This window comes from Oryctolagus cuniculus, chromosome 20 (assembly GCF_051225735.1).
Source record: "Oryctolagus cuniculus isolate XC-2025 breed Fujian yellow rabbit chromosome 20, ASM5122573v1, whole genome shotgun sequence".
NCBI lineage: Eukaryota > Metazoa > Chordata > Mammalia > Lagomorpha > Leporidae > Oryctolagus > Oryctolagus cuniculus.
In genome coordinates this window covers 13,921,771-13,934,844 of record NC_142886.1, presented here as the reverse complement: position 1 = coordinate 13,934,844, position 13,074 = coordinate 13,921,771, and the positions used below count along the sequence as shown (strand labels likewise).

Sequence of the window (13,074 nt, the reverse complement as noted above, 5' to 3'; positions counted from 1 at the left end):
ACCTGCGACGTGCGCGTCGGCCAGGGGTAGTGGCTCGCAGATGGAGTTGGTAGTCGGCCCGACGGCGGCATGGAGGCGAGCCGGGGCAGCATCAACGCGGAGCGGGGCTGGTCCGTCTCTGCCCGGCAGCCTGAAGAGGCAGCGGCGGCGGAAGAGGCGAGCCCGTTGCTAAGCAACGTAAGTGGACGCCGCTGGGGCCGGGGCGCCGACGGCCGCCGGGCTCCTGCAGGTGCGAGCCTCGGCCCCATCGGCCGAGCTCTGAGGGTGCTGGCTCGGGGGAGAAACGTGCCCTGGGAAAGCTGCCGGGAAGGTGCAGGCTAAGGGGGGGCGACGCAGCCGAGCGGACGCGGGGGTCCCCGGGATTTCTGTTGCCTCCCTGCCGCTCCTTAGCGCCTTCGTCGCCCTCGCAGCCTCCTCCACCCGCCTTGCGAGGTCTTTGCAAGAGTCCCACGGTTTTCCTTGTGGCGACCTAGTCATCGAGGGGCTGTGGTCGTGTTACCGCGGAGATGCTCCGCCGCGAAGGGGTGGAGGTGGCACCAGCCCCTTCCCCGACCCTGCAGACGGAGCAGTGCGCACTCCGCCTGTGAACTCGAGCTCCTGGACTGTAATACTCTCCAGGACTTTGCACCGGCTGCTGTTTGGCGGGAGGCGGTTTTCGGGGATACCCTGCTAGTTACTATAGATTCTCACGGCCAGGTGTTCCTTGACCACTCCTGGCAGCGCTCTGAGTTCGTTCAGTTTGCGCAGAGAGAGTAGTTTTTGCAGTCCTGGGATTTGGGAAGCAACAGTTGAAGGCAGCAGACCCACGCTGACTCAGAGACTCTTCGGGAATCACATGAGCTGAGGCCACATCCCTGCCCTGCCCCCATCGGCGCCCTCCCCCAGTCCTACGACCTGGTCTGCTGCGCTTGCAGCCGCAGGTTAGCCCTGGCTTTTCCGGAAGCCGGCCTGGCCTCTGTGCTGGTGGCGATGGTGTCCCGGGGAACTGCAGATTCCTGGAGCCGGGAAGGAAAGGAGAGGAGACCTAAGCAGCTGGTGCGCCCCACAGAGCCGGGAAGCTGAGACCTGCGCGTCGCCATCCCAGCCTTGCCCCGCTGTTTGTGTCTTACAGGAACTGCGTCGACCGCGAGCCCCTGGTGTTTCCTTTGGCTTCTCAGTGTTTAACTTGATGAACGCCATCATGGGAAGTGGCATTCTCGGCTTAGCTTATGTTATGGCGAACACCGGGATCCTTGGGTTTAGGTGCGTCGTCTTGTTTTTTTCATATCTTACCATCACCTTTTTTTCCCTTTTAAATATTTATTTATTTATTTGAGAGGCAGAGTTACAGATGGAGACAGGGAGAGACACAGAGAGGAAGGTCTTCCATTGGCTGGCTTACTCCCCAGTTGGCCGCAATGGCCAGAGCTGGGCCAATCCGAAGCCAGGAGCCAGGAGCTTCTTCTGGGTCTCCCATGTGGGTGCAGGGGCCCAAGCTCTTAGGCCATCTTCCACTGCTTTCCCTGGTGTATTAGCAGAGAGCTGGATGGGAAGTGGAGCAGCAAGGACTCCAGCCAGCCCGAGCACTACCAGTGGAGGCTTAACTTACTATGCTGCAGAGCTGGTCCTCACCTTTTTTTTTTTTTTTTTTATAGTACACTGAGAAGCAAAGAGGTAGCTTCCGCAAGCCGCTGTTATCCTAACTCTAGTTAAATTATTTCTGGGGTTTTAGTGTTTTTCTTGCTATTCCTATCTTTTTGCTAATCCATAGCTTCTAGAGATAGATGCTAGTTTGTGTTTTTAAATATCCAAATGTGTGGCTCGTTTTTAAAAGTGTGAGCTTGGGGTCCGTGTTGTGGCACAGCAGGTTTAAGCCAACGCCTGCAGTACCGGCATACCATATGAGCGGTGGTTCAAGTCCTGGCTGCTCCACTTCCGATCCAGCTCTCTGCTATGGCCTGGGAAAGTAGTGAAGGATGGCCCAAGTGCTTGGGCCCCTGCACCCATATGGGAGAATTAGATGAAACTCTTGGCTCCTGTCTTCAGCCTGGCCCAGCCCAGGCCGCTGTGGAGTGAACCATCGGACAGAAGATTCTCTCTCTTTCCTTCCGTCTCTCCCTTTCTCTCTGTAACTGCCTTTCAAATAAATATTTTAAAAAAAAAAGAGTGAATTTGATCCACACTCATTTATAACCTTAAGAAGTGGCTTATTGGGGTAGCTGTTGTGGTGTAGCAGGTTAAGCCACTGCTTAGGGAACCCAAATAGTATTAAAGTGCCTGGTTTGAGTCCTGGCTACTTTGCTTCAAATCCAGCTTCCTGCTGATATGCCTGGGAGGCAGGCAGCTGATGATGGCCAAAGTACTTGACTTCACGTTACCCACGTGGGAGACCTGGACAGAGTTCCTGGCTCCTGGCTTGGGCCTAGTCCAGCCTCACTGTTACAGACACGGGGGAGTGGACCAGCAGATAGAATATACCCCTGCCTCTCTGTACCTTTCAAGTAAATAAGTAAATCTTTAAAAAACAAAGATTTGCCAAAAATGAATAGTTTGTCAGCAGTGCAGATTGCTTCCAGGTAGCGACTTTGCGCATGAACTTTTCGTTCCTGGCCATCTCCTCCTCGCCCTCTGTTGTTAGGACGTTTGTTAACTCTGAGGCCAGGCTTGCGCTGTGAGACTGTTCCTTGGCATCTTTCAAGACAGAGTGGCAGGCTAGTTTGCCCCAAACAGAAGACATTCCTGTGCTCCCAGCATTTGTATCTTCATCTTGTGACTGTAAGGTGTTACAGTGGTTTGCTTTCAGGTGAATCTTCCCACTGAGCCTGGAATCCTTTAGAACTCGTCCTTATCCTTAGCGTCTGCAACTGTTGCCAATGGAACGGAACCATGGCGAATGGAACGGATACACGTTTGTTTTGTTTGTCAATACGAAGCAGACTTGTTTTACTACGAAATTTACAATATATACTAGAAAGTCTCATTTAGGTTTATTTCCTGCTTTTGTTCCAGTTTTCTTGATAAGCAAGTGAATCTGATCCTGTCGACAAACTGTCATTTAAAGTTAAAAGTTTAAGCAAGACATAATCAGAGGACTTATTTTTTTGTTTCGTTTCCTTTGAAGAATAGTGTTGTATATGTCAGGGCCTTCCACGCAGGTGCATAGCGCTGACCACTACTCACTGAAGGATATCAGATGTTCCTGTTGTGTCTGATGTTGCTTTCTGAGGCCTCAGTTCTACTTAATGATGTGTGAACTTTCATCTCTCGGTTTGGCTACTTAGTAATCAGTAGTAATAGTGGACCACAATACAGAATTTCTTCAACTGCTGGGACAGTGCATTGGGAAGAGCTGTAGAGCGGGAAGCTTGTCCTGCCAGTGTGTTCCTGCAAGAAGTAGGAGATTTTGCACGTTTGTGTATTTGTTTCACACTGTTGGTGGAAGGACATCAGTTGTTACCTTGTGGGCACATTTTCGGGGTGTGTAAGCTGCATTGTTTATAGAGATTTTGTGAGTAGATGCTAGAAAATACAGCCTTACTATTACAGGTGAAGGTATGGGGAGACGGTCCACTTCCCTGGAATGGAGTGGGGGAGGGGAAAAGAGAAGATACTGAGATTTCATCATTAAAACTTCTGTCTAGACTTAGAATAGGAAGAAATAGGCACAGCAAGAGTACAGAATGGGGGTCAGCGCTGTGGCATAGTGGATAAAGCCGCCGCCTGCGGTGCCAGCATCCCATATGGGCACTGGTTCAAGTCCCGGCTGCTCCACTTCCAATCCAGCTCTCTGGTTTGGCCTGGGAAAGCAGTGGAAGGTGGCCCAAGTCCTTGGGCCGTTGCACCCATGTGAGACCTGAAGGAAACTGCTGGCTCCTGGCTTCTGATCGGTGCAGCTCCAGCCGTTGTGGCTATCTGGAGAGTGAACCAGCAGATGGAAGACTCTCTCTGTCTCTCTCTGTGCATCTCTGACTTTCAGATGAATAAATAAATCTTAAAAAAAAGAGTATAGAATGGCTAAAATTGTAGATTGTAGAGTGACTGAACCAGCAATCAGCAACAGTGGAAAATGAGGATATTTATATTTTTAAATAAAGTTTGTTTCTTTACAGTTTCTTTTTTGATGTTGAAAGGAGTCCTTTCCTATTTAAATAAAATTTGGTAAATATAGAAAAGTGTTTTTTTTTTTTTTTTTTGACAGGCAAAGTTAAACAGAGAGAGAGAGAGAAAGGTCTTCCTTCCGTTGGTTCACCCCCTAAATGGCCACCACGGCCGGCGCGCTGTGCCGATCCAAAGCCAGGAGCCAGGTGCTTCCTCCTGGTCTCCCATGGGGTACAGGGCCCAAGCACTTGGGCCATCCTCCACTGCACTCCCTGGCCACAGCAGAGAGCTGGACTGGAAGAGGAGCAACCGAGACAGAATCCAGCGCCCCGACCAGGACTAGAACCCGGTGTGCCGGCGCCGCAGGCAGAGGATTAGCCTAGTGAGCCGCGGCACCGGCTGGAAAAGTGTATTCTTAAATCAGAGACAGTCCCTGTTAATATTTGAATGTGAGGAAATTTGTTTTTGTAATGAGATAGCATAAAAAAGAAAAACTTTCTGGGGAGAGGTTGATTCTCTGTTCTTTCAAACTTCAGTTTCCTGCTGCTGGTGGTCGCTGTCCTGGCTTCTTACTCCGTGCACCTCCTGCTCAGCATGTGTATCCATACAGGTGAGTGGAAGTGTCGCACCTGTCTGATGAAGCAGCCCCTTGAGTGTGTTTACTAGGGAACTGCGCGTCTCAACTCTGACTTCCCTGAGGCTCCGTTATCATTAGGTGGGTGGTTGAAATGGAGACTGAGAAGGCCTGTGTAGACTCAGTCCCCTGGAGGAGTATGCAGGACGGGATGGGAGGAGAAACTGGAGGCTTCTCTGCCTCCCTTCGTGGCGCTCAACAGAGTTTCCTGGGTTTGCGCGGATCACGGGAGGCACCTAGCAGCTGCCAGACTCTACGCTTGTGGGGAAGCATATAATCCTGTCTCTCCTGGGCCGATCATCTCCTCAAGGAAGACAGCTTCACAGATCCACCACTGCCTTCCCTGCACCCCCTTCCTGCCCGCTACACCCAGGTAGGGGCAGCAGAATTAGGATTGTAGGAGGCGGGATCACAAAGTTTTGCATTTGTTTCCGAACGCTTTGTATTTTTCACTTGTAAGTCTATAATAAGATAGTTTTTCCTAAGTAACAAAAGTATGTACATTTAATAGATATGTGTCTTTCACAAATTTTTATTTGAGAGACAAAAAGATAGGAAGAGAGACAGACAGAGCTCATTCGCTGGTTCATTTCCTAAAGGCCGGCACGACAGGGCAGGCCAGGCCCAAGCCCAGAGCAGAGATGGGAAAGCAGTCCAGGTCTTCCCTGTCGGCTGTCGTCACCTGCTGCCCCCAGGGGTTCTCGTTAGCCACAGACTGGAATAGGAGGGCCAGTTGGGACTCACACCCCTGCACTTTGGTAATGGGTTTAGGGCATCACAGCTGGTGCTCAGCCAGAAGATCAAAGCCCACCGCTCTGTGTTTTTTCACTTTGGGACTTTATTTTGCGCTTCAATCATGTATTGAATTAAGTCTTAAGCTGTGGCAAATATAAAAATATTTGAATTCTAGAACCATATTTGTAAGGTTTTTCTTTGGCCTTATTGAATATTCTGTGTCCATCAGTCCTGGTCTTTTCATCTGTCTGGCCCCTTTCTCTTTGGATTAGGTCAGTTTTGATACTAAAATCATGGATTTAATTCCTGGATGGGGGAATTCACTTTGGTCTTGAGGTTTTCAGACTTTAAGAAGCAGAATAGATACACAAAGTTGATAATTTTTTTTTAAATGGTATTATTCTGGGCTGAAACAGGTGTCAGAAGCCCAAAGTTATTTCTCAAGGATTTTAAGACCCTTCAGAAAGAACACAGTTCTAAAACCACGCTCTAGTTTGTTTTCCTAAGAAATGTCTGTGTATCAGAAACACCTGCAGAACTTTTTGTAAACACAGATTTCTTAGCCTCAGGGATTCTAATTCCAAAATTCTGAGCTGGGATTCAAGAATGTTTTTTAGGGGCCAGCACTGTCATTAGGTCCCTGCCTGCTTTGTCAGCATCCCATATGGCACCGGTTTGAGTCCCGGCTGCTAACACTTCCTGTCCAGCTCCCAGCAAATGTGCCTGGGAAAGCAGTGGACGATGGCCCAAGTCCTTGGGTCCTTGACCCATGTGGGAGATCCGGATGAAGCTCCTGGCTCCTGACTTTGGCCTGGCCCAGCCCTGGTTGTTGCAGCCATTTGGGGAGTGAGCCAGCAGAGGGAAAATCACTTTCTTTGCCTTTCAAATAAGGATTTTAAAAATACTTTAACAATTCCTCCAAGTATTCTCTCTTTTAAATTTATTTGAGAGGCAGATATATATAATATATACATAGAGAGAGAGGTGAGAGCAAGCACTCCCGTCTGCTGGTTCACCCCTCCGATGGCTCCAACCTCAGGATTTGATGCAGGCCAAAGCCAGGAATTCAATCTGGGTCTCCCATGCGGGTGGCAGGAACCGAAGTACTGAGCCATCACAGCTGCCTCCTAGGGTTGTCATGCTGGGAAGCTGGAGAAGGGCGGCAGAGGTGGCACTGAGTTCAGGCACTCCAGTGTGGGAGGCAGGCATCTTCACCAGCACTTAACCCCCAGGCCAAACGCCAGACCCCTCCAGGTGTCCTTATGCAAAACTGGCCTAGGACCTGTAGTTCATGGCTGCGTTGCATCACTGTGTTTGGCCATCCAGCCTACAAGGGCATGCCTCTGCTGTCTAGGAGCGGAGGCGAATGTGCAGACAGAGAAAAATACTAGGAAACTATGCAGATCTTAATCTCAAAGTAACATGTTGTTCAAAACAGTATCCTGAGCGCAGGAATAATAGCTGAAGGTAAATATCCACATAGTTTTAAATCCCTTTGAAACTTGACCAGAATTTTAGTCATGTATTTTGAGATTTTTCTGCTTGCGTGGACAAATCACTTTTACCCAATAATGATACTTTAACATCTTACTAGGTTCTTTTAGTGAATTCTATTAAAAGTTTAACACTGTAGTCAACTATGTGCCAATTATGTCTTCATTAAGTAAAATGTTTTATTAATTTCATTTAATTGAAGGTAGTGCTCAATTTATAGATATTTGTAAGTAATATTTTTTCCTCTCAGTTTCTCTGTGTTTAACTTTAAAATTCTGACACTGTTCTGTTCTATAACTCTGAGGCATATAAAATGAAAATATCTGTTTCTCTTTCTCTTTTCTTCTTTGATTTTGTAGCATTCTTGGGTCCATGAACTAACTTCTTCGTGGTTCTTCGTATCTACTGATGCACCTGTCTTCAGTCACTGTAAAATTCTCTGTAGAGGTAGGCTTTTGTTTTCCACTACATTCTTTTATGATAAGAATAGAAATAACATGTTGCTAATTGTCCACCGTTGTTGGCATTTCAAATTATGTTTTGCCTCAAAGTAAATATCTTTTCATTCTCATTTTCCCCGAGTTTTTAAGTACCCTCATATAAGGTACCTTATTTTCTGTGGCCTTATAAGATAGCAATGGTAATACTTTCCTCTTAGCGTTGTGATGAGAATGAAACATGACAGTGTATGTGAAATGTCGAGTCCTTGGTAAGTGCCCGTTCCTGCTTGGAGTGTTGACTTGGGCCTCGGCCGTAAGGTGCTGTGTGCTGCCATTGCAGAAGCAGTGGCCCCTTTGCTGTGCTCCGAGGCTGCACCCACAGCTCCCCTGCTCTGCGTGCTTCCGGCCGAGCCCCGCCTCCTCAGTCCCTCGCCCCCACTGCTCACTGCATCGTCACCGCTGTTGGCCTTGAGACACCTCAGTGGATGACATTACCAGACTGCCCTCGATGTCAGAAAGAGTCTCAGGTTGTCCTTCGCTTCCCCTCTCATCCCCTAGGGCTGCCACTGTCTCTGACTTCCTCTGCTTTCCCCCCACTGCCCAGACCCTCCAGCTGTGTTCTGTGGAACTCACAGACATCAGCAGAAGGCCCACGTGCTCAGCATTCGAAAGGCATCATCTGCTTCCTTGTTCTAAGACACCTGTGCTTCGTTTGAGGCTGCTGCTTCCCCGTAGTCCCCTAGGTGGCCCCTCTCTCCTGCATGGCTCTCATCCTCACCTGCCCGCGCCACAGGTGCCCTGTTTGCACCTCATCTCTGCCTGTCAGCCATCTACGGCTTCCCAGCCTCCACCCCCAGCTTTGTTCTCAACGGGGTCCTCTCTGCTGTGCTCTCGTTGTCACCATCGAGGGACTCCTAGGCCGGCTCCTGTCACTTCATACAAATGTTAGCTCCTGTGCTGGCCTCGCCTTTTAGGATCTTTAGTATTATTTCCTCTGTCATAATGCTGCATGATTTCACTACCCATGTAGCGAATCCTTCTAATACTTTCCGTCCTAAACTCTTCTAATGATCACGTTCTCCACCCACCTTGGCTACTTATTTCCATGGCCATACCATTGATCTTGTCATTACCAAAATTGTGTTTTCCTCCAGATCTCCTTTGCAGGTGTCCCACCTCCAGCCCCCCCATCTCCTGTCTCCCTCTCACAGGTACTCCAACTCTGTCGGTTCTTCGCTCCCATCTGGCCTGTTTGCTCATCCTTCCACCTTTGCACTACATCGCACACGCTTGTCCTTGTTTACCTTGGTATCCGGTTGAGGTTTCATAGTGGATTGTTATTCCTTGCCTTATCACATTACCCTGGCAAAATTCCAGCCATAATGAAATGTAATTCTATACCTGCTTCACACATACATCCATGCATTTGAATGTTCATGAAGAAAAATACACACCAAGCAAGCTGATGTTATGGAGAATGTGTATTCTGAAAAAACTATGCATAGATTTCCAAATAAACACCTCCCGAGGCCTGAATTACGGAGCAGCGGGTTAAGCCAGCTGCAGTGCCTACATACCGTATGGGCGCTGGTTCAAGTCCTGGCTGCTGTACTTCCCATCCAGCTCCCTGCTAATGCACCTGGGAAAAGCAGCTGAAGATGGTGGGAGAGCTGGATGGAGTTCCAGGCTCCTGGCTTCAGCCTGGCGCAACCTTAGCCATTGCAGCCACTTGGGAAGCGAACCAGCAGATGGAAGATCTCTCTCTCCCTCCACCACCTTTCTCTCTATAACTGCTTTCCAAATAAATAAATCTTTTTTTAAAAAAATACTTTCAGTTCCCCTCTCCATGAACTTCTGAAGCTTTCTCCTGTCATTCTGTGTCGAGTGGACCTGCGCTGCTGTCACGCAGTCCTGTTCCACTTCTTGAGTTTATCCACTTGCTTAGTCTGCTGTCAAGGACGGAATTCTTCCGTATCTTCCTTCTCTAAAACCTTTAACATCCTCTCCTTGATTCACTCTTAACTGGTACTCTAAGTTTTTTGTTTCACTGAGAAAGTAAAGCAATCATAAAAGAACTTCATCAGCTCTGTCTACCAGTTTTACCTGCGGGTTTCCTCTGTCACGAGGGATGAGCTTTGTACATCCATCCGAGGCCCGCCCCTGCACGTGCGCTGTGATCCTGGCTGCTCTCACCTAGCTCTTACCAGCCATTGCCGCCCCCTGTTACTGTCTGTTCCTTTCTCCTGGTCCTTCCTTGGACCCTAAAACAGCCTCTGATTTCTTCAGGCTGGAAAGCAGCATCTGATCCTGCTCGCCTTCCGTATGCGTCACGCCCTCCTCGGGAGCACCGTCTGTACCAGGTGTCTCCCGAACCCATCGTCTCAGTGACGCGCTGGCACGGCTCTGCCTCCGCACCGACCCCGCCGGGGAATTCCCAGTCCTCATTTACTTCCTCAGTCGGCGGGACGTGACCCAGCTGATAACCCCCTCCTCTGGGAAACACTAACTCTCCAGATTTTCCCTGTGTTTCCCCCAGTATTCCTTCTCTGCGTCCTCTGAATCCTCTTCGTCTCCCCATCCTCTAACCAGAGAGCCCTGACACCGCCGCTGATTGCCTTTCTTGTACACTCCTCTGGGAGTTGTGATGACGCGAACGTTTATAGCCCCGTCTGAAAGTGTGCCCCGAGCTTCAGCTTCCCAGTCAGCTGCCTCCGTGACTACTCTCCTTGGGTGTCGAATATATTTTTCAAACTTGTCCAACTCACCATCTTCACCACTGCCTACACTTGCCCACTCTTCCCGTCTGGGTTTTCCTTCTAGCCGCTTAGACCAAAGACTTTGGGGTTATTGTGTTAGCCTCCTGGTTTTTTCCCCTGATTCTCCAAGCCCAGTTCGTAGCATCGTGTTTCCCTCCTCCCAAGAGCCGCTGTCCAATTACTTCTCCCCTGCTGTACCGCTCCCCTTCCTGCCGCCACTGATGGTCCTAAGGAGCTTGCATTTTCATTTCCTTGCCTCCACCCTCCTTCCCCACAGCCCACTCGTGACAACCATAGTAAGCCTCCTTTTTTTTTTTTTTTCTGACAGGCAGAGTGGACAGTGAGAGAGAAAGACAGAGAGAAAGGTCTTCCTTTGCCGTTGGTTCACCCTCCAATGGCCGCTGCGGCTGGCGCACTGCGGCCGGCGCACCGCGCTGATCCGAAGGCAGGAGCCAGGTGCTTTTCCTGGTCTCCCATGGGGTGCAGGGCCCAAGCACTTGGGCCATCCTCCACTGCACTCCCTGGCCACAGCAGAAAGCTGGCCTGGAAGAGGGGCAACCGGGACAGAATCCGGCGCCCCGACTGGGACTAGAACCTGGTGTGCCGGCGCCGCAAGGCGGAGGATTAGCCTAGTGAGCCGCGGCGCCGGCCCCATAGTAAGCCTCTTAATATGAGGTCGTATTACCTCTTTGGGAAGACACTGGAGATATCACTCAAAGTAAACGCCGAAAAAATTTTTTTAAATATTTACTTATTTGAAAAGCAGTTACAGAGAGAAGAGAGACGCAGATAGAGAGAATGGAAGATATCTTCCAGCCAGTGGCTCATCCGTATGGCCATAATGACCAGGGTCAGGCCAGGCTGAGCCAGGAGCTTCATCTGGGTCTCATGTGGGTGGTGGGTATCCAAACACTTGGGCCGTCTTGTGCTGCCTTCCCAGGTGCATTAGCAGGGAGCTGGATCAGAAGTGGAGTGGCCGGGACTCAAAGCAGCGCCCATCACAGGCGGTACCCTAACCTGTTGTGCCACAACAGCGGCCCCGACACCAAAATTCTTTTTTTTTTTTTTTTTAAATTAAGGGGCTGACCTGTGCAGCCTGAACTATGACACTAGAACACTGGCTTAGTTCTAGCCAAAGCTCTTAAACCTTCAATATTGCACAGAGAGCTGGGCTGCAGTCTTTCACACAGTTAGTGGACCACCACTCCCACAGCCCCTTTCTTTTTTTTTTTTTTTTAATGTTTTTTATTTATTTGACAGATAGAGTTAGTGAGAGAGAGAGACAGAGAGAAAGGTCTTCCTTCCATTGGTTCACCCCCCAAATGACTGCCACGGCCAGAGCTACGCCGATCAGGAGCCAGGCGCTTCCTCCTGGTCTCCCATGCGGGTGCAGGGCCCAAGCACCTGGGCCATCCTCCGCTGCCCTCCCGGGCCACAGCAGAGAGCTGGACTGGAAGAGGAGCAACCAGGACTAGAATACGGCGCCCATATGGGATGCCGGGGCCAAAGACGGAGGATTAACCAAGTGAGCCACGGCGCCGTCCTTCCCACCCCCACACACCAAAATTCTTACAATTGCTTGTAAATCTTATTTAAAATTGCAACCCAACCCACTCCAAACATTCTCGACCCTTTTCTCTGCTTTATCATCTGAAATGCCTTCCTGAAGGAAGTACCTTCTCATTTGTCAGTTAGCTCTGATTTCCACTAATAGTTCCTTGAGGGGCCAGTGCTGCGGCACAGCAGGTAAAGCTGCCACCTGCGGTGCCAGTAACCCATATGGGCCCAGGTTCAAGACCTGGCTGTTCCATTTGCGATCTAGCTCTCTGCTGTGGCCTGGGAAAGCAGTAGAAGATGGCCCAAGTCCCTGGGCCCCTGCACGTGTGTGGGAGACCTCGAAGAAGCTCCTGGCTCCTGGCTTTGGATTGGTGCAGCTCCAGACGTTGCGACTAATTGGGGAGTGAACCAACAGATGGAAGACCTCTCTCTCTTTCTCTGCCTCTGCTTCTCTCTTTGTAACTCTGACTTTCAAATAAATAAATAAATCTTTTTTTAAAAAAAATAGTGCCTTGAATACATTAGCAGTCTGGCCTGGCTGTTAAAAAAGGCTCAGAATAAAGCAGGAATTGAACTCAGGTAATTATAAGGAGGATAAAATTAAGAAATGAGAAGGAGTTACAACTGAGACAAGTCGATGTTTAAATGAATGTGGAGAGGAGGGGATGCCTAGTGTATCTCCCAGATTTCTGGCTTCAGCTACTGGGTTAATGGTAGTATCATTAATGGAGATAGGAACACAGAAGGAGGAGATGGTTCAAATAAAAATGAGTTCATTGGAAATGTGGACCTTGAAGTGTATGCAGGTAGTAGAATCAAAGCACATAGAAGGTAGTTCATTCACTGAATAACCTTATTTCTTAGGAATAGAGGGACAGATACGAGCCAATCCTTTCCCTCCCTGAAAAGGCTCGTGATCTAATAGAAGAGATAAGAACAGAAGCAAATAATCTCTCATGCGGGGTGGTGACGGGGACAAGGTGCAGAGGAGAAAGTGGAGGAGAGGCGGACAGATTTCAGATCCTCGAGAGCCTGGAGTTTCTGCTGAGGCTGAGAATCCACTCGGCTTGTTGAATGCAGTCAGGGTGGAGGCTGGAGTTGCCTGTTGCTTCCAAAGAGAACGTCGGTCCAAAACGTTCTCTGAGAATGAGAGTGAGAATGATTATGAGAATTAGAATGAGAATGAGAATGAGAATGAGAATGTTGTCTCCTCTCAATAAAGAGGTTGCAGTTCTTTATGAGAATTTTCATTTCTAGTAGTGATAAAGAAATAAAAGAGTGGTAGCCTGTTTGTGCTCTCTATTCTGTTTTTGTTTTGAGTTTATTTGATTTGGTTTGGTTTGTGTGTGTGTGTGTGTGTGTGTGTGTGTGTGTTTAGAAA

The 13,074-nt window shown here is 49.1% G+C and overlaps 1 protein-coding gene across 18 annotated transcripts in view; it reads left to right on the top strand.

Moving 5' to 3' along the window:
• Positions 1 to 37: 37 nt before the first annotated feature.
• SLC38A6 (solute carrier family 38 member 6) overlaps positions 38 to 13,074 on the top strand; it is a 69,709-nt gene continuing 56,672 nt past the window's right edge. For 9 of the 18 annotated variants that reach the window (XR_016226766.1, XR_016226768.1, XR_011384849.2 and 6 more), the window contains exons 1-3: positions 44 to 177; positions 1,112 to 1,242; positions 4,614 to 4,687. Coding sequence is in view for 8 of the 18 variants with exons in the window: in XM_002719547.6 (XP_002719593.2) it covers positions 70 to 177; positions 1,112 to 1,242; positions 4,614 to 4,687 (313 nt within the window). In the remaining 10 variants the exon portion in view is untranslated. Of the gene's footprint in view, positions 311 to 1,111; positions 1,243 to 4,613; positions 4,688 to 7,299; positions 7,388 to 13,074 lie in introns of those variants that run through there. The other 9 variants (XR_016226770.1, XR_016226769.1, XR_016226771.1 and 6 more) reach the window with 5 other exon arrangements.